The sequence below is a fragment of the Mustela lutreola genome, chromosome 7, assembly GCF_030435805.1.
Source record: "Mustela lutreola isolate mMusLut2 chromosome 7, mMusLut2.pri, whole genome shotgun sequence".
Lineage (NCBI taxonomy): Eukaryota > Metazoa > Chordata > Mammalia > Carnivora > Mustelidae > Mustela > Mustela lutreola.
Window position 1 is genome coordinate 138,476,276 of NC_081296.1, and position 23,429 is coordinate 138,499,704.

The following is a 23,429-nucleotide window of genomic DNA, read 5'->3' on the forward strand; positions in this document are numbered from 1 at the left end:
TCTTTTGCTAGGACAAATAGACAGTTATGGACGATGTTGAAATTGAGCAAGGGAGACAGATAGGAAGACAATTTTCTGCAATACACTTCGGTGAAGGTTTTATATAAAGAGTATCATAAAGTACTCTGCCATAGGGAGAAGGGGGTGGGGTGGGGCAGCAGTGTCACAGGCAGTAGGAGCTCAGTGCTTTCCTCCCATCCAAGTACTAACCAGGCCCGACCCTGCTTAGCGCTCCGTGCTTTCCTAAATAGCACACGGTCCTCTACCTAGACAATCATCCCTGCTGGGTCAGGAGAAATGATCCTGAACTTGATGCTTTGGAGTTGAGATGAGCACAGTAATCTGTAACAGACCAAGGACCCCAAAGGTTGTGGGACATGACCTTATAATGCCAAGGAGGTGGGGCCGGAGCAGTGATCTGTCTATTTCTGTCCCCTCTCTTGGCGCTGGGGCCAGATATTGACGAGTGTGAGGACTATGGAGACTCGGTATGTGGGGCCTGGAGGTGTGAGAACAGCCCTGGCTCCTACCGCTGTGTCCTGGGCTGCCAGCCTGGCTTCCACATGGCCCCAACTGGAGACTGCATTGGTGAGTAGGAACCGGGAGGGCTGAGGAAACCAATTTTTCATGTATCCAGGTAGAAACGACTTTGTCCTGAGGACCCCGTTTTTGTAGCTGTTTGAAGTGTGCGTGTTTTCCACACAGCAGGGCTTGTAGAGAGATTGAAGAGGAATGACGATGTTCTTGAGTGTTCTTGTCCTGTGTTTACAAGTCACTTTTCACAGACCTTGGTGTGAACAGACCAAGTAATCCCAGCAAACAGAGCAAGAGTGTGCCCTATACTCTCGTCCCTACTGTCCCACAGACATAGATGAGTGTGCCAACGACACCATGTGTGGGAACCACGGCTTCTGTGACAACACCGACGGCTCCTTCCGCTGCCTCTGTGACCAGGGCTTCGAGACTTCGTCCTCAGGCTGGGACTGTGTTGGTGAGAAGCTGGCAGGCCAGCCAGGCTCTGGGCCCGGGAAGGGAAGGCCCATGGGTCCTTGGGCCCATCTCCACAGATCTTGGCTGTCCTGGATAGAGGCCCTAGGTCACACGTTCAAGGTCACACGGCTCCATAATGGGTCGTCAGAGAGTGGGCAAGGAAGTCCACAGCAGATGCCCTGACCTGCTCGGTAGGAGAAGCGTGGCCATGTCCTACCAGCAGGGGGAGCCAGCACAGTAGTGAAGGCCACGGCCCATGTCCAGAGGCATGTCTGGAGAATGTGCACAGAGGGAGGAACCCTTCCTCTTGGTCCCTTAGTGACCCTTTTCTGCCACCCTTCTCCTCTCTCCCTTCTCTTGCTCTCTCATTTTTTTCTTGCTAACTCCCTCATGCTCGCCCCCCGAGACCTAGCCCTAGCCCGTTTCTTCTGAGAGGATGAGGGGAGGATCTGCCCACTGGGTAGGAGGCAGAGGGCCGGGGGGCACCAGCTGCGGCTTCTCCACCCACAAGCCTGTCCTCGTGCCTGGCAGACGTGAACGAGTGCGAGCTCATGCTGGCGGTGTGCGGGGCGGCTCTCTGTGAGAACGTGGAGGGCTCCTTCCTGTGCCTCTGTGCCAGTGACCTGGAGGAGTACGACGCTCAGGAGGGCCACTGTCGCCTGCGGGTGGCTGGAGGTGAGCGCGCCCCATAGTTACCGCGTCATTACACATGAGCGTTCTGTGGCTTACAAAGTGGTTCCGCTGCTCTGGCTCCCAAGAGGGAGCCTGGGCCAGGCCCCGAGCCGTGTGGGCGAGGGTGCCACGTAGGACTGGAGGAGAACAGGGGAGGAGTCAGAGTATGGCAAATGTCAAGACAAGTGGATGTCTGTCCCAGGCCAGGGAATGTCCAGGAGGCTCGGGGCTGTGACAGCCCTACAGGGGCTCGGAAGAACTGATGCCAACTTAAGGTGCCAAGGACTGCAGACTGAGCCCCCGGGGGACCCCAGGGAGCCCTTGAGGCTGAGCTGAACCTCACTCTCCCCTGTGCACCCCACCCCAGAGCTATTGGGTGCAGCTTCTCTCCCCAGGCCGGATGAGGACTGAGCTGGCCTCCTCTGACTTGGGGAAAAGCAAGCGAGACCCGGAACAAGGCGAGGTGGGGGGGGCTGGGGTCCAGTGCGAGCTGAGGAATGGAGAGGCTGCCTGTATGGTATGCCACAGAACGGGGGAACCTCCCTGGTGGCAGGATGCTATACCAGAAAGAACACGGCTTTGGGCACCAGAGAACTGGGGTCAGGGCCACTTACAGCTGGAGGCCGTGGCAAGTCCCGTGGCTTCTCACAGTCTCAGCTGCCTCCCGTGTAAAGGCGGCTGATGATAAAATGCCGTCCAGAGCATCAAGTGAGACCATACAGGTGAAAGCATGGTGTACGCTTCCTGGTGCTATATAAATGTAAAGCCTTGAAAATAAATTCAAAAGCTAGGGTGCCCCAGGGGGCCAAAGACAGACAGTAATAAAGGGCGTCTAATCTCACACAGGTCAGAGTATTCCTGAGGCCCCGCCCGGAGACCACCCCGCAGGCCCCGTCCGCATGGAATGCTACTCCGGGCAGAACGGCCAGCTGCCCTGCTCCAGCCTTCTGGGCCGGAACACCACACAGGCCGAGTGCTGCTGCACCCAGGGTGCCAGCTGGGGAGATGCTTGTGCCCTCTGCCCAGCTGAGGACTCGGGTAAGGCCCCCGACGGTTCCGAATCCTTAGTGTCAGCTCTGTAGGGTGACGCTGAAAAAAGGGGAGAGGGGAAGGGGGGCAGAGCCCTTCTGTTTCTAAGCTTGGATGCCTCCCTGCACAGCTGAATTCAGTGAGATCTGCCCCAGTGGTAAAGGCTACATCCCCGTGGACGGAGCCTGGATGTTTGGACAGACCACGTACACAGGTAACCTCCCTAGAGACCCTCCTCCCCCAACCCCACTCACCTGAAGGGGCCCACCCTGGTCCTCCAGGAGGCCCCGGAGGAAGTTCTGCATGTCGCCCCAGCCTCCCGCTCACTTCCCTCGTTCCTGTCCCAAGGCTGACTGCCTGCAGATGTGCAGCTGGAAGGTCTGACCTGAGCCCCTCCTGGAGGTGTCTGTACAACCCGACCTTGGTTCCTCGGCTCCCCTGAGGCTGAACCCTCCAGAATGATGCCAGGACTAAAGCAGTCACGGGGCACAGGGTTGGGGTGGGGAGTACGGAGACAGCTGCTTATCCTCCTGGCCCCACTTACAAAGCCAGAAACTTCGGGGAACCCACACTCAAAGTGGGTAGTTCAGGTCTGAGCCCTTCAGTGCCCTAATCCTGAAGCTGGAGACAGAAAGAGAACAGAAACAGAAGTGTGCTTGCTATGTGCCAAGCACTATGTAAGCACCTAACTATATTAACCTTTTAATCTTCCTAACGGCAGTAGGAGGTTAAGTCATAGCAGCCGCATTTTTTCTGGCAGGAGACTGAGGCAAGGAGAACTCAAGCCAGTTGCCCAAAGACACCTGACTAGCAGGTGGCAGCGCCAGGATTCCCACCAGCAAGTCTGGCTTTGGAGCCCCTAGTCTTACGTTCTGCTTCATCCGGCTTCTCCCCTCATCTCTGCCCTCCCACAGATGCAGATGAGTGTGTGATGTTCGGCCCCAGTCTCTGCCAGAATGGCCGGTGCCTCAACACGGTGCCTGGCTACATCTGCCTGTGCCACCCCGGCTACCACTACAATGCCCAACACAGGCGGTGCGAGGGTGAGGACGCGCTGCCCTCCACCCCCACCCCGGGCCACTCCCCCAGCCCCCCTCCCCCCCCCCCCCCCCCCCCCCCGCCGCCGGCCAGCCCCATCCTTGCTGGGAGTCCCCACTGCAGCAGGGGAGCTGGAGGGGTTGTCCGGGCTGCTGGAAAGGGATCCCCAGGGAGGGGCCTCCCAGGCGGGGCTGGAGCCGGGGAGGAGGGGGAAGCAGGGAGCTACTCTTCATTGTCAGTTACAAGAAAACCTCCTTCCATGAAGCCGGTCTGTGGGCAAGCTGCCTCCTACCGCCCCACGCATCCCCTGACCTCTCTGCCACCACAGATCACGACGAGTGCCAGGACATGGCCTGTGAGGACGGGGAGTGTGTGAACACTGAAGGCTCTTTCCACTGCTTCTGCAGCCCCCCCCTCACCCTGGACCTCAGCCAGCAGCGCTGCGTGAACAGCACCAGTAGCACGGGTCAGTAGGCTGGAGTGGGGGGGCGGCAGGGAGACTGGCCCTGGGCCGGGAAGGCTCACGTGCCTCTGGGCCCTGTGCCACCAGAGGACCTGCCTGACCATGACATCCACACGGACATCTGCTGGAAAAGAGTCACCAATTATGTGTGCAGCCAGCCCCTGCACGGGCACCGCACCACCTACACAGAATGCTGCTGCCAGGACGGCGAGGCCTGGAGCCAGCAGTGTGCCCTCTGCCCCCCCAGGAGCTCTGGTGAGAAGGGTGACCCGTGCCCACTCGGAGGGAGGGGCCCCAGGGAAGGGCCCTCACCTTGGAGGGAAGGATTTAGAAGGAGGAGAGCAATTAGTGTGGCCCGGTCTCCCGTCCCTATTGCTTGGGGACAGAGCGGGGCAGGGAGTGGGGTGGGGAGAAGAGCAGAGCCAGGAACTCCCGGAGGGGACCAGTCCCAGCCCGTTCCCTCTCCCCAGGCAGTGAGCTGGGGAACAGCACACCAGGCCTTAGCTACCAGGAACTTGGCAGCTTCCTCTCTCCCTCCTCCCTGCAGAGGTCTATGCTCAGCTGTGCAATGTGGCCCGGATTGAAGCCGAGCGGGAGGCGGGGGTCCACTTCCGACCAGGCTATGAGTACGGCCCTGGGCAGGAGGACCTGCACTACAGCCTCTACGGCCCTGAGGGGGCCCCCTTCTACAACTACCTGGGCCCTGAGGACACCATCCCAGAGCCAGCCTTCCCCAACACAGCCAGCCGCGCCGGGGACCACCTGCCCGTTCTTGAGTCACCCCTGCAGCCCTCGGAACTCCAGCCCCACTACGTGGCCAGCCAGCCAGGTCTGTGTTGCTGCCCACGTGGGGAAGTGGTGGGCCCCACAGCTGTTTCACTTCCACCTCCTCTGGCTACTAATCACTCCAGTGGGGGGAGGCCACAGAGGAAGAAAGACCCACCAAGCCCTCTCACAGGTCCCTCAAGGGCCAACTCCAAATGCCCGGTCAGACCCTACTGAGGAACTGGGACAGGGGACACCAAAGAGGTACAGGACACCATCTCCTCCTCAAAAGCTTCCCTGAGGGCGTTGATAGAGTGAGAGAAAGCAGGCACACTGCAGCCTCTGTTTCCCCCTCCACGCCACTCACAGTGTGCAGAATGACCGGCTCTACGAGCTCACGCTGGTGGCCTGAAATGTGCATTAAGGCTTTCTAATCACTTTAAAGTCCTGCTGTGGTGACCCGCTTTGTAAGTGGCAATGACCCCAGCATACGGGATTGGGATTCTAAGAAGTCGGGCCTGGCACCTGTGCGATGGCTGAAGCTGCCACAGACACAGCCGCCATATCAGACTAAGACCGCACGGGGACTAGGGTTGGGTCTTTCTCAGGGGTTGGGAGCTGCTTAGAGAGGTTCAAGCAGATGCCTAAGTTTTGCTTTTGTGTTGAATGAGGCTAATCCCCTCTTGCTGCCAGTCTCCCCCCTCCCCCCAACAAAAAAACTACGCAAAGATTTTAACTACCACCAACCACAACAAAACCAAAACTGTAGACGCCCCCTTGCCGGGGCCGTGGCACTGTGAAAGTAGCTTATCTCGGCCCTCCTGGAGCTGACCCGTAGAGCATGGCACGTCTCTGCCACCCCAAGCGGAGACACATACTTATTTCTTAAGGGTACTTTCCATGAGGCTCCCAACCCTGACCTTAGGAGTTCAACAGTAGCAATCCTTCATGAGGAGCGGGAGGGCCCCAGGGTCAGGTGCAAGGCCTCAGCTTCCTTCTCTGACTCCCTCCTACCAGAGCACCAGGCCGGCTTTGAAGGGCTTCAGGCAGAGGAATGCGGCGTCCTGAATGGCTGTGAGAATGGCCGCTGTGTGCGCGTGAGGGAGGGCTACACCTGTGACTGCTTTGAGGGCTTCCAGCTGGACATGGCCCACATGGCCTGCGTGGGTAAGTGGCAATCTGAGTGGCAATGAATACCCAGGGAGCAGGAGGACCCTGATGGCTCTAGGAGGAGAGACTGGGCCTGCCCTACTGCTCTGTTAGAAATAGAGACTGAACTTAGGGTAGTTGGAAAATCCACTGCTGCCCCCTAGTGGGCCGTCCTGGAGCCAGGCCAGGTGGGAAACGTGCCAAGGGAAGGTCTCCTGCTGGGTTTAGAAAATCCTTTCCATGGAAATTCCTAGGCAGAAGAAAGGTGCAGGAGACATGGTCACTCTGAGGCACAGGACGGGTTCACTACCACCAGCTGTGTGTCTCTGAGAAGCTTCGTCTTGAGCAGTGACTTCAGCTTCTGGTTGCCACATGTAGGATTCCACCGCAGGGCAGAGGCACCTGGGCTCCCTACAGTGCTCTCTTCCCTCCCTTCCTCTTAGATGTGAATGAATGTGATGACCTGAACGGGCCTGCTGCACTCTGTGCCCACGGTCACTGCGAGAACACCGAGGGCTCCTACCGCTGCCACTGTGCTCCAGGTTACGTGGCCGAGGCAGGCCCCCCACACTGCACTGCCAAGGAGTAGCAGTGAGGGGTCAGTGTGGACAGCTACCTGGAAATGGGCCCCAGCCACGGGCAGGGGCCTGGAGGAGGCTTTCCTAGCTGGGAAGACATCATGAAGAAGCAGGCAGAAGGCCCTGCACGCCAGCTCCCAGCCAGACCTGCCTGCTTTTCAACTCTCCCAGCTTAGGCCCTGGCTGTGAGCTTCCATCACTGCCTTCATGCCACCATGCCCTTGCTTGGCTCAAACACCACCAAATGCTTTAATGCTTCAGCCACTGGCCATGAGGATCAGTGTATCATCTGTTCTGGCCTTGCTGTGGGATGCTTACCAAAGGATGGCCCTCATCCACCCCCTCAAGCTCTGAAAACATGCAAGGTCGTTTGGACTCCTACTGCAGACACCCTTTCCCAGTCACGATCCACATAACATCCTGATGATTCCACAGCTGGGTCAGAGGTCACATCTGCCCGGGTATGGTCCTTCAGGATCTCTTGAGCAAAAAAGGATTGGCGGAAGTTTGGGGCATGACTCCAAGTCCTCCTCCCAAGAACCGTTCACCTCAGTCAAGCTCGTCTGGGCTAGACTGTGCCACATCTCCATCCTGTTAGCAGTGCTGTGGCCCCGGGCAGGGGCAGAAGATCCCCTCATCTAAGAGGAGCAAGACTGAAACCAGCTTGCTGAGTGGAAGAGACACAGATGAAGGGGAGCACGGAGACTGAGAAAGCAGCAAGAGGGCAATACGGAAAATATGGGGAGGTGATAAGAAAGGGGGAGCCAAGGCTTTCCACAAGGCTAAAGAAAATGTTCGGCTGCTTTGGGTAAGCACTCCCAGTCTACCCAGGACAGCTGCTGTGCACCACAGCAAGGCTGCCACAGGACGGGGCCCATCTCCGATGACCTGTATTAAATACACACTGCTTCTTACATGACACAAATCTCTCCTGGGCTCTCCTTTTGTGGGTGCCTGTTTGAGGTACTAAAAATAAAGGGGTCTATTCTCTGGCTCGTGAAATACAGTGCAGTCTTGTTTAGGGGAAGCCAGATTCCCCACGTCGTTTCTTCTCTCTACTCAGAAGCCCTTGCTGTCTTTCTCTCAACAATGGGAAGGCAGGTTGGCATTCCTCTCAGTGGACAAGTAGAGACCCACTCCATCCTTGGCCAGCTAGAAGTTGAGAACCACAGTGGAATAAAGAAAGGTACATTTGGGCTCCTGTTTTTGTTTTTATTTCATATGAAACTAAATTTCTTTACTATGCTGACTAAGTCTAAATGTTAGACACAAGGATGGGCCTATGCTTTTGCCGGCTCTGCCAAGAGCCTCTGATTGGGATCCAATGGGAAAAGGTTCTTTATTCTTCTAAGACAAGGAAAGCTCTGCCTTTGCATTTGTCTGATGAAAGGCAATGTAAGTCAACAAGACCCCATGTGCCTGAAGACACGGAGATGAATGCTATTTTCTTAATTTAATCTGTACTGTCCTACTGCTGCTCTCATTGTCGGCCATCCCATAGTAACTTATTGAATGCTTGTTATGTGCCAGGCACTCTACTGAGTGCTGACCACAAATTTCATTTAATCATCCAGCAATTCCACTTACTATTTTTATTCCCAATGTATAGATGAGTAAATTGAGACACACAGGGTTTAAACAATTTGCTCTATGTCGCTGTACTAGTTGAGATGTTTTCAGCAGACAAAAATACATCGTTACACATTCCTAACAAAAGAAATGTGAGTTAAAACCACACCTGAGACACTTTTTAAAGGCTGTCTGATTGGCAAACATCAGAAGTTTGCTAAGACTCCTAGTTGGCAAGCTTCTGGTGAAAGAGAGACTCACATACGCAGCTGATAGGGCCTTAAAAGGACGCAACTTCTGAAGAGGGTAATATGGCAATGTCTTTCAAAATTATAGAAGCACTTACTCTGACCCTTCTAGGAATTTAACCTTCAGATATAGTCTCACCAAATGTGAAATGACACATGTAAGAGGTTATTTATTATAGCATTACTTGTAACAGCAAAAGATCAGAAACAATCAGTTGCTACAGGGGCCTAAAAATGAAAGAAAAAAAAATTGCCCTAAATGTCCTGATAAGAAATCCAAACAGACTAAGCGGGGAAAGGCTGTAGAGCAGAATAGACCGTGTGCTGCTATTTGTCTAAAGAAAGGGGAAAGACACCTGGGTATCTGCTGACCTCCTCCTCGCCACTGCGCCTCACACCCCACGGTTCAGAGAACTTCTCAGCACCCTTCCATATATGCGCTGGCACTGCGCCGCCCCCCAGCCCTCACCTTCCTGCTCACCCTTCCGGAAAATCTTCATGCACATACACGTATTTCTTTGTATCAAAAACGTAAGTAGCATCCTATGCATGCCGTTCTGCACTTTGTTTTCACTTAATCCAGACTTGCACATAAAGAACTGTCTCATTCTATGTTATAATTGTATATTATTCCATTGAACAGATAAATCATAATTTATTTAATCGATCCCCTACTGATGGACATTTCCATTGTTTCCCCTCTCTTGCTATTATAAGTAATGCCATAATGAATATTCTTGTGTATATGTTATTTCACATTATATCTATGGGATTATACCTATAGGGTAAATTCTTAGAAACAACAGTGGTTTGTGGGGAGGGTGGCAGGGTGGATGGGTACAGGATTGGGAGACTTTTCACTGTATCCCCTTTTGCGTCTTTTTGAATTTTGTACCATGTGTATTACCTTTCCAAAAAAATAAAATATTTTTAAATACAGCTTTGGCCATAGACTGCTTAAATGCTCCCTTCTTCATGTATTTATCTGACAATTAAAGCCACATAATTATTTCCGAACTTCTTAAAGCAAACTTTTTTTAAATAGCCCTGTAGCATTTCTGTGGAGAAAGGACAAAGGGATTTTTTTAAAAGAGCAATCAGAAACACCACTGCGAGAGACCTAGAAAAGCAGAGGAGTTTCCCGCCTTTGAGACAAACATTCAAAACCATAACTATGTTACAGGGGACAATGCTGGGTCCCAGGCACTACCAGCGGCACCTATCTGCTCTCAGCCAGCACTGAAGGCGGACTACACCACACAATCAGTGCTGCCTGCTTCTCTGCATACACTCAATGTTGTATAAAAGGAGACTGAATTAACAGGTTTCAACTCTTAGAAGTTAAAAAAGTTAGAAAGTTCTTGGACACCTACTTTAGTAGCCCTTCCTAATCTCTCCTAAGCCTGTTTTGTCCTAATCCCTTGTAATCTGTGGCCATTCCCACACAAAGAAACTAAGGATGGGTGGGCCACCTACAGCTCCCACACCGCTAGTCACTAGCAACCACACAACTGAAGAGTTTGATTCCACCACAAGGTAAGACCTGACCTGAATGTTGACTGAGAGGCCCGTGCCTTTTGAGCCACCAACATAAAGGAGATAGACAATAGGGGCACTTGGGTGGCTTAAGCGGTTAAGCATCTGCCCTCCGCTTGGGTCATGATCTCCAGGTCCTGGAATGGAGCCCTGACTCAGGCTCTCTACTCAGTGGGGAGTCTGGTTCTCCCTTTCCTTCTGCCCTGCCCCCTACTAGTGCTCTCCCTCTCCCTCTCAAATAAAGAAATAAAATCCTAAAAAAAAAAGGGGGGGGGGTGTCACATCTGGGTGGCTCAGTGGGTTAAAGCCTCTGCCCTGGGCTCAGGTCATGATCCCAGGGTCCTGGGATTGCCCCAGGGAGCCTGCTTCCCTCCTCTCTCTCTCTGCCTGCCTCTCTGCCAACTTGTGATCTCTGTCTGTCAAAGGGATAAGTAATATCTTAAAAAAAAAAACAAACAAACAAAAACGCTGGAGCACCTGGGAGGCTCAATCGGTCAAGTATCTGCCTTCAGCTCAGGTGGTGATCCTGGAGTCCCAGGATCCAGCTCAGCCCAACACTGGGCTCCATGCTCAGTGCGGGATCTGCTTCTACCCCTTCCCCTGCTCCTTCTCTCTCTCAAATTTAAAAAAAAAAAGGGGCATATTCACATCATAAAGCAGATGCAGGGCTCCCTTACTTCTACTTCTTGCATCGTATCTTAGTAGGGCAAAGGCAGGGTATGCTACCCCCAAACACTCTCTAACTTGCATAAATAAAACCAATTCTGCAACAATAAGGCCTTTCTCCTTGAAAGTAATGGGGAAGCAAAATAATCTTCCAATGGATACCAGAAGAGTATCAAGTTTTCCTAAATGAATTTGCACAGTAGGCAAAATTTGTGAAAATATCTGCTGGTCTAGACCAGAAAGAGGGCACCTGATCATAAAGGGCCTGCAAAAGACCCTAAACCTATTTTACTAAGCTTACTACTTACTCCAAGCAAATTGCCCACTATCCCCTTGATGCTATTATTTCTCTATGCTCTCTGCTGTTAAAATTTCTACATCATCCTACTCCAATAGAAGCTTTTTATTACTACTTCGGATTTTCTCATGATGCTTTCTAGTGTGATAGAGTAAGGTGATTTCTCCCAAACCCACCCTTTCTAAAACACAGAATCCCAATTCTCCCCCATTAATAGCAGGTACTTAGATATAGGCATTCAAAGGGACTCTGTTCCTATCTAAGTGACCATTGCAATTTAATGGTTTATTTAGCAACTAAAGCATTTAAGCTCCTGCTCTGCATGAGTTTTAAAATCACAAAATCATGGGGCACCTGGCTGGCTCAGTCAGTAAAGCATGTAACTTTTGATCTCAGGGTCATGAGTTCAAGCCCCACGCTGAGTATTGAGCTTATTTAAAAAAATAAATAAAAATAAAGTGCACTCTTTAAAACGATATGTTCCAACATTGAAAAGGTAGCAAAATCTCTTTTTAAAGAGGATGAAAAGACTTAGTCTGAGCTGAAAATCTAATTAGGCCCAGGTATGGACAGCAACTTTAAATGTCTTAGTAAACTTAAACAGACGTTCCCGTGATATGCTGTTTTCTACCTCCTCCCATGGAAATCCGCAAAGGTCAGGTTTCTGAGTGTCCCTTCCATCCTCTTTGTACACACTGTACACACAACAGCTTGCTTTCTCTAAATCCTAGGTTTTCCCATATTGAAAATATAAGTACCCAAGCTTCATCTTGTCTCTAAAATCTATATTTTCCTTTTTAATGGTAAATTCTTTTGCTGAATGACCTTAATTCCAATCCAGTCCAGAAATGCAAGTTTTTGTTGTAATGAACTTTTAGGCTATTGAGGAAAACAAGAGTTTAACCAATAATTTTTCTAGAAGCAATTTGGTTGTGGTTTCCCCACATGAGCATTAATAAACCATTTGTCATGGTGGTGGTGTTTCTTTTTTTTAGTTGTCTGTCCATGAAGTTCTGGGTCCCCCAGCACTGTCACACACTTACAGCAACAATTGCTAGCTCTGTAGCCTAATTAAGTGCCATACCCAAACAAGTACTTTGAAATTCATTGGAATTTGTGGCTTCAAGAGCTTTTCTTTCAGCAACCCTAACATAAAGTTGCCAGGTTTAACAAAAAAAAATGCACAATGCCCAGTTAAATTTGAATTTCAACAAGTAATTTTTAGTGTATGTCTCATAAAATAATTGGGACACACTTACAATAAAAATCATTTATTTGAAATTCAAATTTAACTGGGCATCCTGCATTTTATCTGGTAATCTAACCTGAAAGAAAATCCCTAACCATCCATTATCTTTACCAACATGGGGACCCCTTCCTGCTATGCATGAGACCAAAGACATTTTACACCATAAGTAGAGCAACATGTCCTAAAAAGACTCAGTCACTGAATAATCACAGAATCTTGAAATGTCTGTGTGAGTACAGAGTATGAGGCCTATTTTTTAAATGATTCAGGTTATCAGTGGGGCTTAGATCCAAGTTTCCTGGGTGATGGACTACTGTGAATCCAGAAGACCTGCGAGTAAGAGAGGAAAATGTATCTACCCTAACAGATGGGAAGCAGGAATGGGCAGCACAGAAAATAAGGATGTAGGAGGAAAAGGGGAAAAAAAAAAAGAAAGAAAGAAAGAAAAAGAAGGTGTCACTAGCACATTCCAGAAGAGTGAGATGAAAAAGAGAAATTTCCGTTTGCCTTTCTCATCCTTTCTAGCCTAGTAACCAGTGTTCAAGCTACCCAATCGGTGACCCTGATCCAGAACACAAGGACTAAGTAAGTAAGGACTTTCTTCAGAATGGAGCTTTTATACATAGCTATACACCTGTGTACAAGCACCTGAGAAGTGACTCCAAATTTTGGAACCTTGGAGGCTCTACAGATTATAGCAGGCAGATTTCAACCAGTTAGTATATCTTAGATCACAGCACCTAGAGGCTTGGCCTTAGAAATGTGTGAGTGAAAAACAGATCGAGAGTAAAAGCTTCATATTCTGAACATAACAGTGGCAAAACACAACACTCCTGGACTGAGGAAAATAAAACTGAGAGGAGGACATGATTGGAAGGAAACCTCTAGAATTCTACTAATCCTAGGTTCCTCAAGTTGGTACAAGTGGCAGCAATCTCTGGGTCACCTGTCATCACATCAAAGTTTGATAGAGAAGGATGAGCCACAGGAGCAGCCTTGCTGAGCTTGAGGATTGTTCAACACTTGAAATGAGCTTCGGATCAGTTCTTGGCTGAAGTCCACCTGGGCCCCTTTCACGAAGGCCAAGCTATCAGAGTCAACCACCACTCTCGCCCCGCCCTGTTCAAACACCCTGAAAAAGACAGAAGGAAGACATTAAGGTCTATCATAAACACCAAAATCATAATACCCTCTGAGCCCTGGGGTGCATATCCCGTTTTTCCAAAACAGGAGAAACATTCCTTATGACCTCTAACAAGTGCTGCTTTTCTCTGAGGCAGAAAGGGTCAAAGGAATGAATACTGGTAAAGGTTTAGGGATTTAGGCCTGGAATCCAGTCCAGCCTGACTACGCTAAGGACCCAGGCAGGCCAACTTCCCTCCTCTAATATAGTTATTCTGAATCATGACAAGTCCTCGCTGTATTCCCACTGCGTGAGAAGGATGGTGTTGGGCGTTCTTAGCAAACCTTTTAAATTCGAAACAAACGTGCACTTTTATCCCTCCCACACATTCTCTGAGGACCCACCCCTTCCTTCTTGCCTGTCGTCGGGGTTGATAACTGTATCCAGGGAAAATTTGTATTGGAATCCAGAGCATCCACCTCCCTCCACCTCCAGCCTTAGGAATTCCGACCCTTCGGTGATTTCCAGAAGTCTCTGAAATGCAAAAACGGGGATCAAGAATGCCCGGCAAGAGGTGGCAGAAGAGTGGGCCAAGGGGAAGTCCGCGCACTCCTGGCCCTCGCCGGGGCACCGCCGCCCCGCGTCCGACCTCCTACCTGGACGCAGCTGGCGGTGAGGTGGATCTGCCCTTCGCCGGCCTCGGCGCTGGAGGACGACGCTTCCCGACGAGCCTGAGGTCCTCGAGAGGCCGCGAGGAGCCTGCTGCACATGGGAGGAGGATGAGCCCGGGAGCAGAGGGGCACCTGGTCACTTCTACCTGGACAGCCTCCCGGCAACCCTGACGACCTCCACCTGGACAGCCTCACGCCAAGCCCTCGCCTCCCCCGCAGGCCTTCGTTCCCCCCTTAGTCCTGGAGGCGCAGAACCTAACACCCTTCCCAGGTGCCTTTGTAGGCTTGGTACCTGCCCCTTGCCCAGGGAGTGACCGCTCTCAGCGCCGCGGCCGTTAGGGACAGCCCGCGGACGGCAGCCATCTTCCTCCACAAACCCCGCCCCCCGCGTCGCCCCAATCCTTTTCTCCACCTGGGCCTTCGGAGGCGGGACCCACAGAGACCCTGCCCCCGAGCGCACCTATTGGGTGGTGCTGGAAGAGAAGAGATTTGATTGGCTAGAAATGCTACCATTTACGGAAGCGAAGGCGCACCAACAAAATCCAGAGGCGCGTCTGTGCGAGGCGGCGGCGGGGCGGAGATGGATCCAAGCCTGCGGAGCCACGGAGCCACGGAGCGGACCAGATGGGCGGAGATAGCCGGCGTCTGGGCGGGACCGAGGCAAGCTCGGCTCTCCAGGCCGGGGGGCGGGGCGCGGGCAGGGCCCGCCCTGGATGCTGGTGATGAGTGGCCTGACCAGGCTCCTCCCCCGGCCCGCCCCGGCAGGTTTATCTTGTGACTGGGACGATCCCCTCTTCCTTCCTCGCGCTTGGAACCTGTTTAGCTGCGATGCGTTTCTTGGTCGCCGCGTTCCTGCTCCTGGCGCTCGGCGCCTCCGCCCTGGCGGAGCCGGTGCATTTCAAGGACTGCGGTGAGCCCCAACCTGCCCGAGATTCCCGCGCCCTCTCGGGAACCCCGCGCCGAGACCCCCCCGGCTAGGTTGGGCGGGTCCCGCCGACCGCCAGGCTCAGCTGCTGGAGTGGGCCGGGGTCGGGGAGAAGCTGCGGGCGGCGAAACCCAACGGCAGACAACTTTGTCTCTTTCCTGAGACGCGTGGTTGGGGTCCCTGAACACCACCTGGAGCTGGGCCTTTTGCTGAAGTTTCCTAAAGTTTGTAGGGCAAACCACTGGAGATCCCAGTGCTGCGCGGGGCGTGAGCGGTGGGGCGCAGAACTTTGTGTACGCCTCGTATCTTGGATGACCTCTCCCTCCCCACGCCGCTTGCTTTTATATTTTTAATTTCCCTTTTGCTGACAAGTCAAAAGCCAATTCTCCTTTTCATAATTTGCTCCATTGCCGCTTCCCTTGGGCTATATAATTTTGTGATTCTTAATCACTGTTTCCTCCTTACGTAAAACTCGTGTTGCTGGTCACAGCTTGTGACACATAACCCACTCTTTTCTCTGTGATAGGGATCTTTTTTGGGAAATACAAGTGGGGAGGGGCGGGTACTAAATAGTCAAGTCTATGGAATTATTTGTTCGAGCAGAACTTTCCAGAAGTGAAAAGGTGGGATGGTAAGTGAAAGAAGACATTTTATAGAATCTGTGAGCTGGAAGGAAGCTTGGAGATCCTGGAGTCAATTCTTGAACTCCAGAGATGTCGGGTAACTTACCCAAAGTCACCCAGCAGAGTGGGAATGAGACTAAGTTTGATCCTTTGTATCTAGTGCCCAGGTAATATTAACTGCTCAGTAAATATGTGTTGAAAAAGTAAATGAGGGAATAGATAGTCTCCACTGTATCATCGAAGTTTATGTTGAGGCAAAAACAAAGTTGAGCTAGGGGACAGGATTGATTAAAGAGTAAAGACTCCAGGCCTCTTAATACTTAACAAATGCTGTTCCACTGAACTACAGGCACTTGAAAGATGCTATTATCGCCTCAAATTACTGCCTTTCCCTCCATTAAACTTAGTGGCCAAATTTGGATGAAGATGTTATATTAACTTTATTAACTCATTCAGCCCTCAGGATCTGTTTTACAGATGAGGAATCAGGCACATGGAGTAACTTACCAAGTTCTTACAGCTAGTAAGCTGTAGGAAATTAGTGGGTGTTTGTGAACCACTTTGGGTTTCAGTGGTAACATTAAATTAACATTAAAAACAACAACTATGGAAACCAAATCCAGATACTGTTCTGCTCATTTGAAAAAAGCAGCTGTACACCTATGGCAAGAACTTCTTAAGGGAAGGATGGTTTCAGTTACAGATTTTCAATTGACTTCTGAATTGGGAAATAACAGTGTAAAAACGTCAGTGCCCACATCAAAGGGTTTTCAAGTGCTGCTTTACCACTGACCCTTCCCCCTGGAGTGGTATTTCCTCAAGTAAGCAATGTGGCCAAGCAAATTGGTTTTGCTATTTTTGCCGATTAGGACTGAGGAGTTTGTTCTGTGGACATTGAAAATCCAAGCACCTCTTGCCAGTAAAAGTGGATGAAGGAGCTCCAAGTACTGCGCTTTCCTCGGGTCCTCCTAGAACATGTGACCCACTCTGGAAAGAAGCAGGTAGAAGTGGACATTGAAAGCTCTAGCATAAGCACTGATCTTCAGGGGGTTGTTGATTCAAGTTCCGGATATCTGTTTTCCTGTCTGTAGAAGATAGGAGGACACAGTGAGTGGAAGACAGTGCTTGCAGAAGAGAGTTCTTGCAGGTGTATTTTGAGAACTTTGCTTATGATGGAGAAGCAAGCTGGGGATGAGGGACTGCAAGTTATTATTTACAGACCTCCCTGGAGCAGTGTTGGTCAGTTTGATGAAACTGTCCCAGCCAAGAGCAGGCACAGGCTGAGAAGACCAAGACCTTTGACATGAGCTTCTCTTTTCATATCCGATGGGCAGAGCAAACCTGGTGACTGCAAAGGAGAGGCCCACTTTTTGTGTCAAAAAGGAACTTGCTAACCCACCCAGGAGCAGCTATTCTAGATTAAATTCGAGGACCAAATCCCGATGAGATGGTAATAAAATGAACACCTACATAGCGCTCCTACGTTGCAAACACTTACCTAAGAGCTCTACGTGTGTTAGCTCACTTACCCTATGAGGCAGTCACTGTTAACTTTCCCCAGAGGGGTGAAGTATCTTGTTTTGAGGTTTTGCAGTAAGTCCTGGAGCCTGTGAGCTTGCAAACCCAGGTGTCAGTCCCAGAGCCTATCTCTCAGCCTTGATGGCTGAATGGCAGAGCTTAAGCTTTCCTGGCGGGGGGGGGGGGGGGGGGGGTGGTAGGGTGTTTCGGTGGTGCCTGGCTGGCTCAGTTGGTTGGGCGTCTGCCTTCAGCTTGGGTCTTGATCCCAGGGTCCTGGGAATGGAGCCTCAGCAGGAAGCCTGCTTCCCCCTCTCCCTCTGCCTGCCTTTCCCCATGGTTGTGCGTGCTCACTCGCTCGCTCTCTCTCTGGCAAACAAAATCTCTTTAGAAAAAACAAAAAAGCTTTCCTTGGTGTAGATGGTGTTAACAGGCAGTTTGCTTGCTTTCTCTCCATTCAGCTGTCCAGTTTCAGGGGCCTGGATCAGACAGTGGGATTTTGAAAGATTTTACTGAACCCATTTAGGGCAAGGATTTATTGGGAACAAATAGCACTTTTGTCTTTGCTGAGACTGTAGAGATACACGGTGTGTCCCAGAGACGCTTATTTTGAAGAACGCGTGTTTCCAAAGTATACGCTTGTATACTGCAGATGCATTCTTAAGATTGCTTTCACTGGTAGGGGTATACAAAGCTCCGTGACCACCAATTTGGAGCGAAACCAGGACAGGATCAGAAGAACATGGGTGGGGGGCTAGTTCAGAAGCAGCCAGTCTCCATGGCAGCCCTGAGCCCTGAGCCATCACTTGTGCCATAAGTATGCTGCTTTAAATCCTGGCTGGTTCAGTCCTTAAGCATCTGCCTTGGGCTCAGGTTCCTGCGACCTCCCCCCCCCCCCCACATTGTGCTGCTCAGTGGGAAGCCTGCCTCTCCCTGTCTCCCTCCCCCTGCTTGTGTTCCCTTTCTCGCTGTCTCTCTCTCTCTGTGTCAAATAAATAAATAAAATCTTTTATAAAAAATTTTAAAAAATAAATCCTGCATGGGAATGGAAGGAGGGGTGGGGATGACTTTCCCTGGTGTAGCCCTCCCAAGAAGATGGAGAGCAGGGCGGCTGCCTTTTTATACTTACCCGATTTTCTTCATTTCCCCTTCAGCCATCAAATATGAAGAGTTTCCCAGAGAGCAGGGCACATTTCCATTAAGTAGAGGACAGCATAGGTGGTTTATTTTCCCTCCTATTCCAATTCATTTTTTCTTTTTGTTTAACAGGTTCTGGGGTTGGCGTTATAAAGGAACTGAATGTGAACCCATGCCCCACCCAGCCCTGCAAACTGCACAAAGGCCAGTCTTACAGTGTCAATGTCACCTTCACCAGTAGTGAGTAAAAGTGGCTGTTGCCTTCAAGTTTATCTTAAAGTCTAACAAGTCTCAAGTATTGGAATGAACGCGGGGTGTGGGGCAGAAGCATTGCAGTCCGGACGTCCGGGACCTCCCTTCCTGCCTGTGCAAAGCTCAGACTTACCTTCTTCTGGGAATTCGCTGGGGACCCAAGAAAAAAAAAATCTAAGCTTCATTTGTAGAAAGGGCATCTACTTTGAATCCTTTCCTCACTTTCTATCCTGTGGAACTAGATGGGACAGTCTAATAAGAAATCTCAATGTTCCTGTCATCTTCTGTTCTTCAGCCTAAAGACAGCTCTAAATCCTAGAGTTGTTACCCTGCCCCCTCTATTGTCCCAAACCAAAAATGTGCTTTGTAAACAAGAGTAATGCCCAATCCAGAAAGGAAGAAAGAGAGAGAAACAGAGCCAGTACTCTGGATCTCCAGGATAACCTAACAGCTAGTTAGTTGCCCTAATTTTATTGTATTTATTCCTTCTACCTGCCCATCTTATGATAGAGAGGTTAGAGGGAGAGCAAGAAATATACCTCTTCTTTCTAATCTTAGCCAGTTTCTAAAGGGTTCTCTCTTCCTGTTACCGCCCATGGCATTTCTGTGGAGCTCCCTTTCCATTTTGTTCTTAATTTTCTAATGGAATCCCGCGGGCAGGGCATTTGAGAATCCAGAGACCAGTCTTCTAAAACTCCATAAGATACCCTGTACACTTGACAGAAGCTGATATAATTAACAAAGTTTACTGCCAAAAACCTCCGTGACTTTGTTGGATAAGGTTATTCACGTAGCTCTGATTCCCTCAAGAAACCGGAAGACCGTTAAGAGCAAGGTGGGAGCGAGAGCAAAGAAAACAACTGTCTTGGTTGCTTTTTTTGTTTTGTTTTTAGCGTGAACACTTAGTCTGTAGCATTCACAGAGGAATTAGGCATAACTACAAAGAGAAATAGACCCTAGGAATGAAGAAATACAGACTTGATGATTTGTTCTCCTCACAGTGCTGTTGCTTGGGACCATATCTTAATTTTTTCCTTAGGGTTTTGAAATAGGCCGTTCCTTTTACTATTAATTCTCTTGTTCCTCTTAGATATTCTGTCTCAAAGTAGCAAAGCTGTGGTGCATGGCATCGTGTTGGGCGTCCCAGTTCCCTTTCCCATTCCTGAGCCTGATGGTTGTAAGAGTGGAATCAACTGCCCCATCCAAAAAGACAAGACCTACAGCTACCTGAATAAACTGCCCGTGAAGAATGAGTACCCCTCCGTAAGTGACCTTGTCGTTTGGGATGCCGAAGGCCTGTGACTAGATGAGAGCTCTGAGGGGAGAGGAAGAGAAGCTTGGGGTCGGGGTCCTTCATCTGTCTGTGATGCAGTACAGAAGCTCGGGGGGTGAGGAGATGAGTGGGAGTGTTAGGAATCCTGAGGTAAGGCAGATCCTCTTCACCACGGCCCTCTGTTCTTTGTCACCTCCTGACGCCATTTTGATACACAATGTCTGCCTCCATCCCCCTGACCACACTTTGCTGAGCAATATTACATCAGCTTTATGAGTGAAGAAATTTGAGCCTCCAGTGTTAAGCAGTAGGAACAGAGTCCACTCTGCTCAGAAACATTACATCTCGATCTAGAGCCAGGCCTTGTGACCCCCAAAACCTAGGCACTGTTAAAAGATTGTAGGCAGGGGTGCCTGGGTGGCTCAGTGGGTTAAAGCCTCTGCCTTCGGCTCAGGTCACGATCTTAGGGTCCTGGGATCGAGCCCTGCATTGGGCTCTCTGCTCAGCAGGGAGCCTGCTTCCCCCTCCCTCTCTGCCTGCTTATGATCTCTGTCTGTCAGATAAATAAATAAATAAAATCTTTTAAAAAAAGAAGATTGTAGGCAGATACCAAATAGTTCAAGATGCCAAGTTATCAGAAAGTCCTGGTTTCTCCACTAATCTCTTAAGAGAACAGTAGTCTCCCAGCTCCATAATAGAAAGGTCACTTTCTCCACACACTTCTTTCTCCCCTGCATCGGTCTCCAGCCCCTACCTTGCCCTCTGACTCACCCTGCTATACCTGCTTCTTTTCCTTCCAGACACTTGTGAGGCAGAACCTGTTGGAATGGGCGTGTGTTTAAGATAGGAATCCTGATGGGCAGCCCTGGCAGGACCCCTCTCACTCCTGAGAGCTTTTCCTGTATCTTCCCTTACTAAACCTCTATGGCTTTACTCACCAAAAAAAAGGAATCCTGATAAGAATGGAGGAAGTAAAGGGATTCCTGTTTTGCATAAAGGAAAACAAGCTGCATTTTTTTTGGAAAGGAAATCAAGGAGAACCCAGCAGCAGCCTAGCCATTTAGTTTTTAGGAGTGGCAAGTCATTGAAGAACATCGCAAAGAGATTCTAATAGTGGGTATCTGTGTTTGAGGAATCTCAGAGACCCTACAGGTCAAGAACAGGTCTGTAGATTCATTTGCAGAGTATCTGTTAAATCACTGGCATTTCTGAGTCTCTGGTCCCTTACATGGAGTGTCTGATTAGGGCCTGCCACCTCATAGGCATTTTGTATATGGTAGTTATTGTTAAGTGAATAACATTTCATTTGAAAAAAAGGCTTAAACTATGTTAATTTAGGCATTAAGTGAAATAGTAGTTAATGTGTTCTAGTCTTAAAAAACAAGTTTCCAGAAGCCAGGTTTCCTGGTCACTCATGTGTTGTAAAGAAACGTACAAATTAGAGGTAATAACTAATAACAGGTAAGCAATTATCTACATAAGAAGGGACTGGAAAATTATCAGAGATTTATTAAGAATTAGAAGGGACAGGGGCACCTGGGTGGCTCAGTAGGTTAAAGCCTCTCCCTTCGGCCTAGGTCATGATCCCAGGGTCCTGGGATCAAGCTCCACATCAGGCTCTCTGCTCAGTGGGGAGCCTGCTTCCCTTCTTCTCTCTCTCTGCCTACTTTTGATCTCTGTCAAATATATAAATTAAATCTTCAAAAAACAATTAGAAGGGGCAGTCCATACTATACAAATCAAAGCAGAGATTTCTAATGAGGTGTGTTATTATAAAAAAAAAAGTTCAAGTTACAACTGAAGCTATTTTGCTACAAAGCGTTACTGGTCCAGAAATTATTCATATTGTTCTAAACTTCTGACATCCTTTGTGTGTTGACATCTTCAGTACCAGTAACAAGGTATTTTGTTATGCCTACGAATCGGACATTCTGCTCTCTGCTCCTAATTGGTTATGCTTGGAAAGAGCTGACTGGGACTGCCAAATCTATAAGAAATTGTTTAAATGTAAAATTACCTCCCTCGCAAGGCTTCGTCATGTACCGTTCATCTCAGAGGGACAAGAATGCTTTAGGAATTAAATCCCACGAGTCAGGGGGGTGAGTGTGTGGCACCACTAACACCGAATCACACGTGGGACTTGGTTTGCTTGTGTGAGCTCAAGTGCACCGGCCGCGCCCACATCCCAGGCAGCCCTCCTGAGGGCGTGATTCAAGAAGAGAGAGCTGAGGAATTAGGCAGTTTGTTACTAGGAGTCATAGTTAAACCTGTTCTGGATTGAGGCGACGTCCTGCTTTCATTTTTCCCAATTCTTTTTCTCTTTCTCCAGATCAAACTGGTGGTGCAGTGGGAGCTCCTGGGCGACAAAGGCCAGCACCTCTTCTGCTGGGAAATCCCAGTGCAGATCGAAGGCTAGACCTGCTGCTGCCAGTATGTCTGTCGGGGGGTGAGAGAGCACAGGAGAAATCCTGTCTAACCTAGATCAGTGCCATAAGATGAAAGGAATTTCCACACCACTGTGTTATGCCTCTCAGCCTCCAAAGGGTTCCAGACCCCCTTTCCTGAGAGCTCTGAACTATTGCCCTTGTAGTATCTTTTGTGAAGGGGTAGGGGAGAGATGAGAGAAGGAGGGGGATAGGCATGGCTTAAATTGTCTTCGATGTTTCTTGCTGCTAGGAGAAGGAGGGTCCAGCAGTGAGGACCCGAGTGAGGCTGTGTAGGGCTGTGGGATAACTTGCCCTCGGGTTATGGGCCCTGGCAGCAGAGGATGGGTTCCAGACCTCTCCCACCTCCTGGGATATCACATCTTCAGGTTCCTCGACTCCAAGTGCCTCCTTGAGTTCAGCGCATTGGGCCAGCGCCTCAGCTCCGAGGCGCCGCTGGACGACAGTGACTTGCTGTCCGGCGGTGCCCAGCCTCTCGGTGGAAGGGAGATGCTCTGCCACACAAACTCCCCTCTGAGCAGCCAGTCCACTATGGTGATCTCCTGTCTCCTTTTCTGTCTTAGGTGATTTTCATTAAACGCAGCACTTGATAGCAGATGTTTGATTTTTTTTTTTTTTTTTTTTTTTTTTTTTTAACAACACTAACTTGTGGCTTCCTGATGTCCCTGGAAATGTCCTTTTGAAGTAAATAAAACTTGGCAGTCTTGTCTTCTGCATGTTGGTGGTGGTCACCTGCTTCTTTCAGAGTGTTTTCCCCCAGATCTGCGGAAGGCAGACACCCGGTCCCATGGTCCCACAGTGCAGTAGAGACAGGACACATTCAGTCACTGCCCTTTCTTCCCTCTTCGCCCAGTTAGACTTGGCCTGTTTTAGACAAAACAACATGATAGTTTTGCTTTATTTTGCACACTCTTGACACCAACAGATGTGCTTGAGAGAAGCGGTGAAAGCAAACACCACCTAGTTCAGTGATAACATGTGAAAGGTCAAGGGAACTCAGCGGGGGGTGGGGAGCAGAGAGCAAGAGGTTGCAGGTTGGCACGAAGCGTAGTAGTCTTTTGGGAGCCATAACCATGAGGAAAGCCTAGAAGCTTAAAAATGAAAGGGGCAGTTGTGGCAGATAACGGCCAAGTTAATGAAATCTTGGTGTTTATTGCTTTTGAGGTGCAAGTATAATCATGGGGCGTGTATTTCACTGCCTGTTTTAATCAGTGTA

The 23,429-nt window shown here is 49.9% G+C and overlaps 3 protein-coding genes across 5 annotated transcripts in view; 2 read left to right on the forward strand and 1 right to left on the reverse strand.

The window, feature by feature from the left end:
• Positions 1 to 9,440, forward strand: part of LTBP2 (latent transforming growth factor beta binding protein 2) — a 101,215-nt gene extending 91,775 nt beyond the window's left edge. The window contains exons 26-36 of the mRNA XM_059182810.1: positions 457 to 588; positions 866 to 991; positions 1,522 to 1,665; positions 2,509 to 2,700; positions 2,822 to 2,905; positions 3,606 to 3,734; positions 4,058 to 4,195; positions 4,280 to 4,447; positions 4,740 to 5,021; positions 5,975 to 6,124; positions 6,550 to 9,440. Of these exons, the coding sequence (XP_059038793.1) occupies positions 457 to 588; positions 866 to 991; positions 1,522 to 1,665; positions 2,509 to 2,700; positions 2,822 to 2,905; positions 3,606 to 3,734; positions 4,058 to 4,195; positions 4,280 to 4,447; positions 4,740 to 5,021; positions 5,975 to 6,124; positions 6,550 to 6,695 (1,691 nt within the window). The 3' untranslated portion in view covers positions 6,696 to 9,440. The remainder of the gene's footprint in view (positions 1 to 456; positions 589 to 865; positions 992 to 1,521; positions 1,666 to 2,508; positions 2,701 to 2,821; positions 2,906 to 3,605; positions 3,735 to 4,057; positions 4,196 to 4,279; positions 4,448 to 4,739; positions 5,022 to 5,974; positions 6,125 to 6,549) is intronic.
• A 3,400-nt stretch (positions 9,441 to 12,840) lies between these two features.
• Positions 12,841 to 14,432, reverse strand: ISCA2 (iron-sulfur cluster assembly 2). 2 transcript variants are annotated; one of them, XM_059182812.1, is made up of 4 exons: positions 14,337 to 14,432; positions 14,030 to 14,132; positions 13,792 to 13,907; positions 12,841 to 13,382 (listed from the first exon to the last, which is right to left on the reverse strand). In XM_059182812.1, exons 1-4 carry the CDS (start codon positions 14,405 to 14,407, stop codon positions 13,208 to 13,210), a joined length of 465 nt encoding a protein of 154 aa, XP_059038795.1. In that variant the 5' UTR covers positions 14,408 to 14,432; the 3' UTR covers positions 12,841 to 13,207. The 2 variants fall into 2 exon arrangements, with proteins under 2 accessions (XP_059038795.1, XP_059038794.1); XM_059182811.1 differs by having other exon boundaries at positions 14,030 to 14,135.
• Positions 14,433 to 14,809: 377 nt separating this feature from the next.
• NPC2 (NPC intracellular cholesterol transporter 2) lies at positions 14,810 to 22,929 on the forward strand. 2 transcript variants are annotated; one of them, XM_059182814.1, is made up of 5 exons: positions 14,810 to 14,954; positions 18,377 to 18,484; positions 19,587 to 19,759; positions 22,099 to 22,199; positions 22,582 to 22,929. In XM_059182814.1, the coding sequence occupies exons 1-4, from the start codon at positions 14,873 to 14,875 to the stop codon at positions 22,183 to 22,185; spliced, it is 450 nt and encodes a 149-aa protein (XP_059038797.1). In that variant the 5' UTR covers positions 14,810 to 14,872; the 3' UTR covers positions 22,186 to 22,199; positions 22,582 to 22,929. The 2 variants fall into 2 exon arrangements, with proteins under 2 accessions (XP_059038797.1, XP_059038796.1); XM_059182813.1 differs by having other exon boundaries at positions 22,099 to 22,929.
• Positions 22,930 to 23,429: the final 500 nt, after the last annotated feature.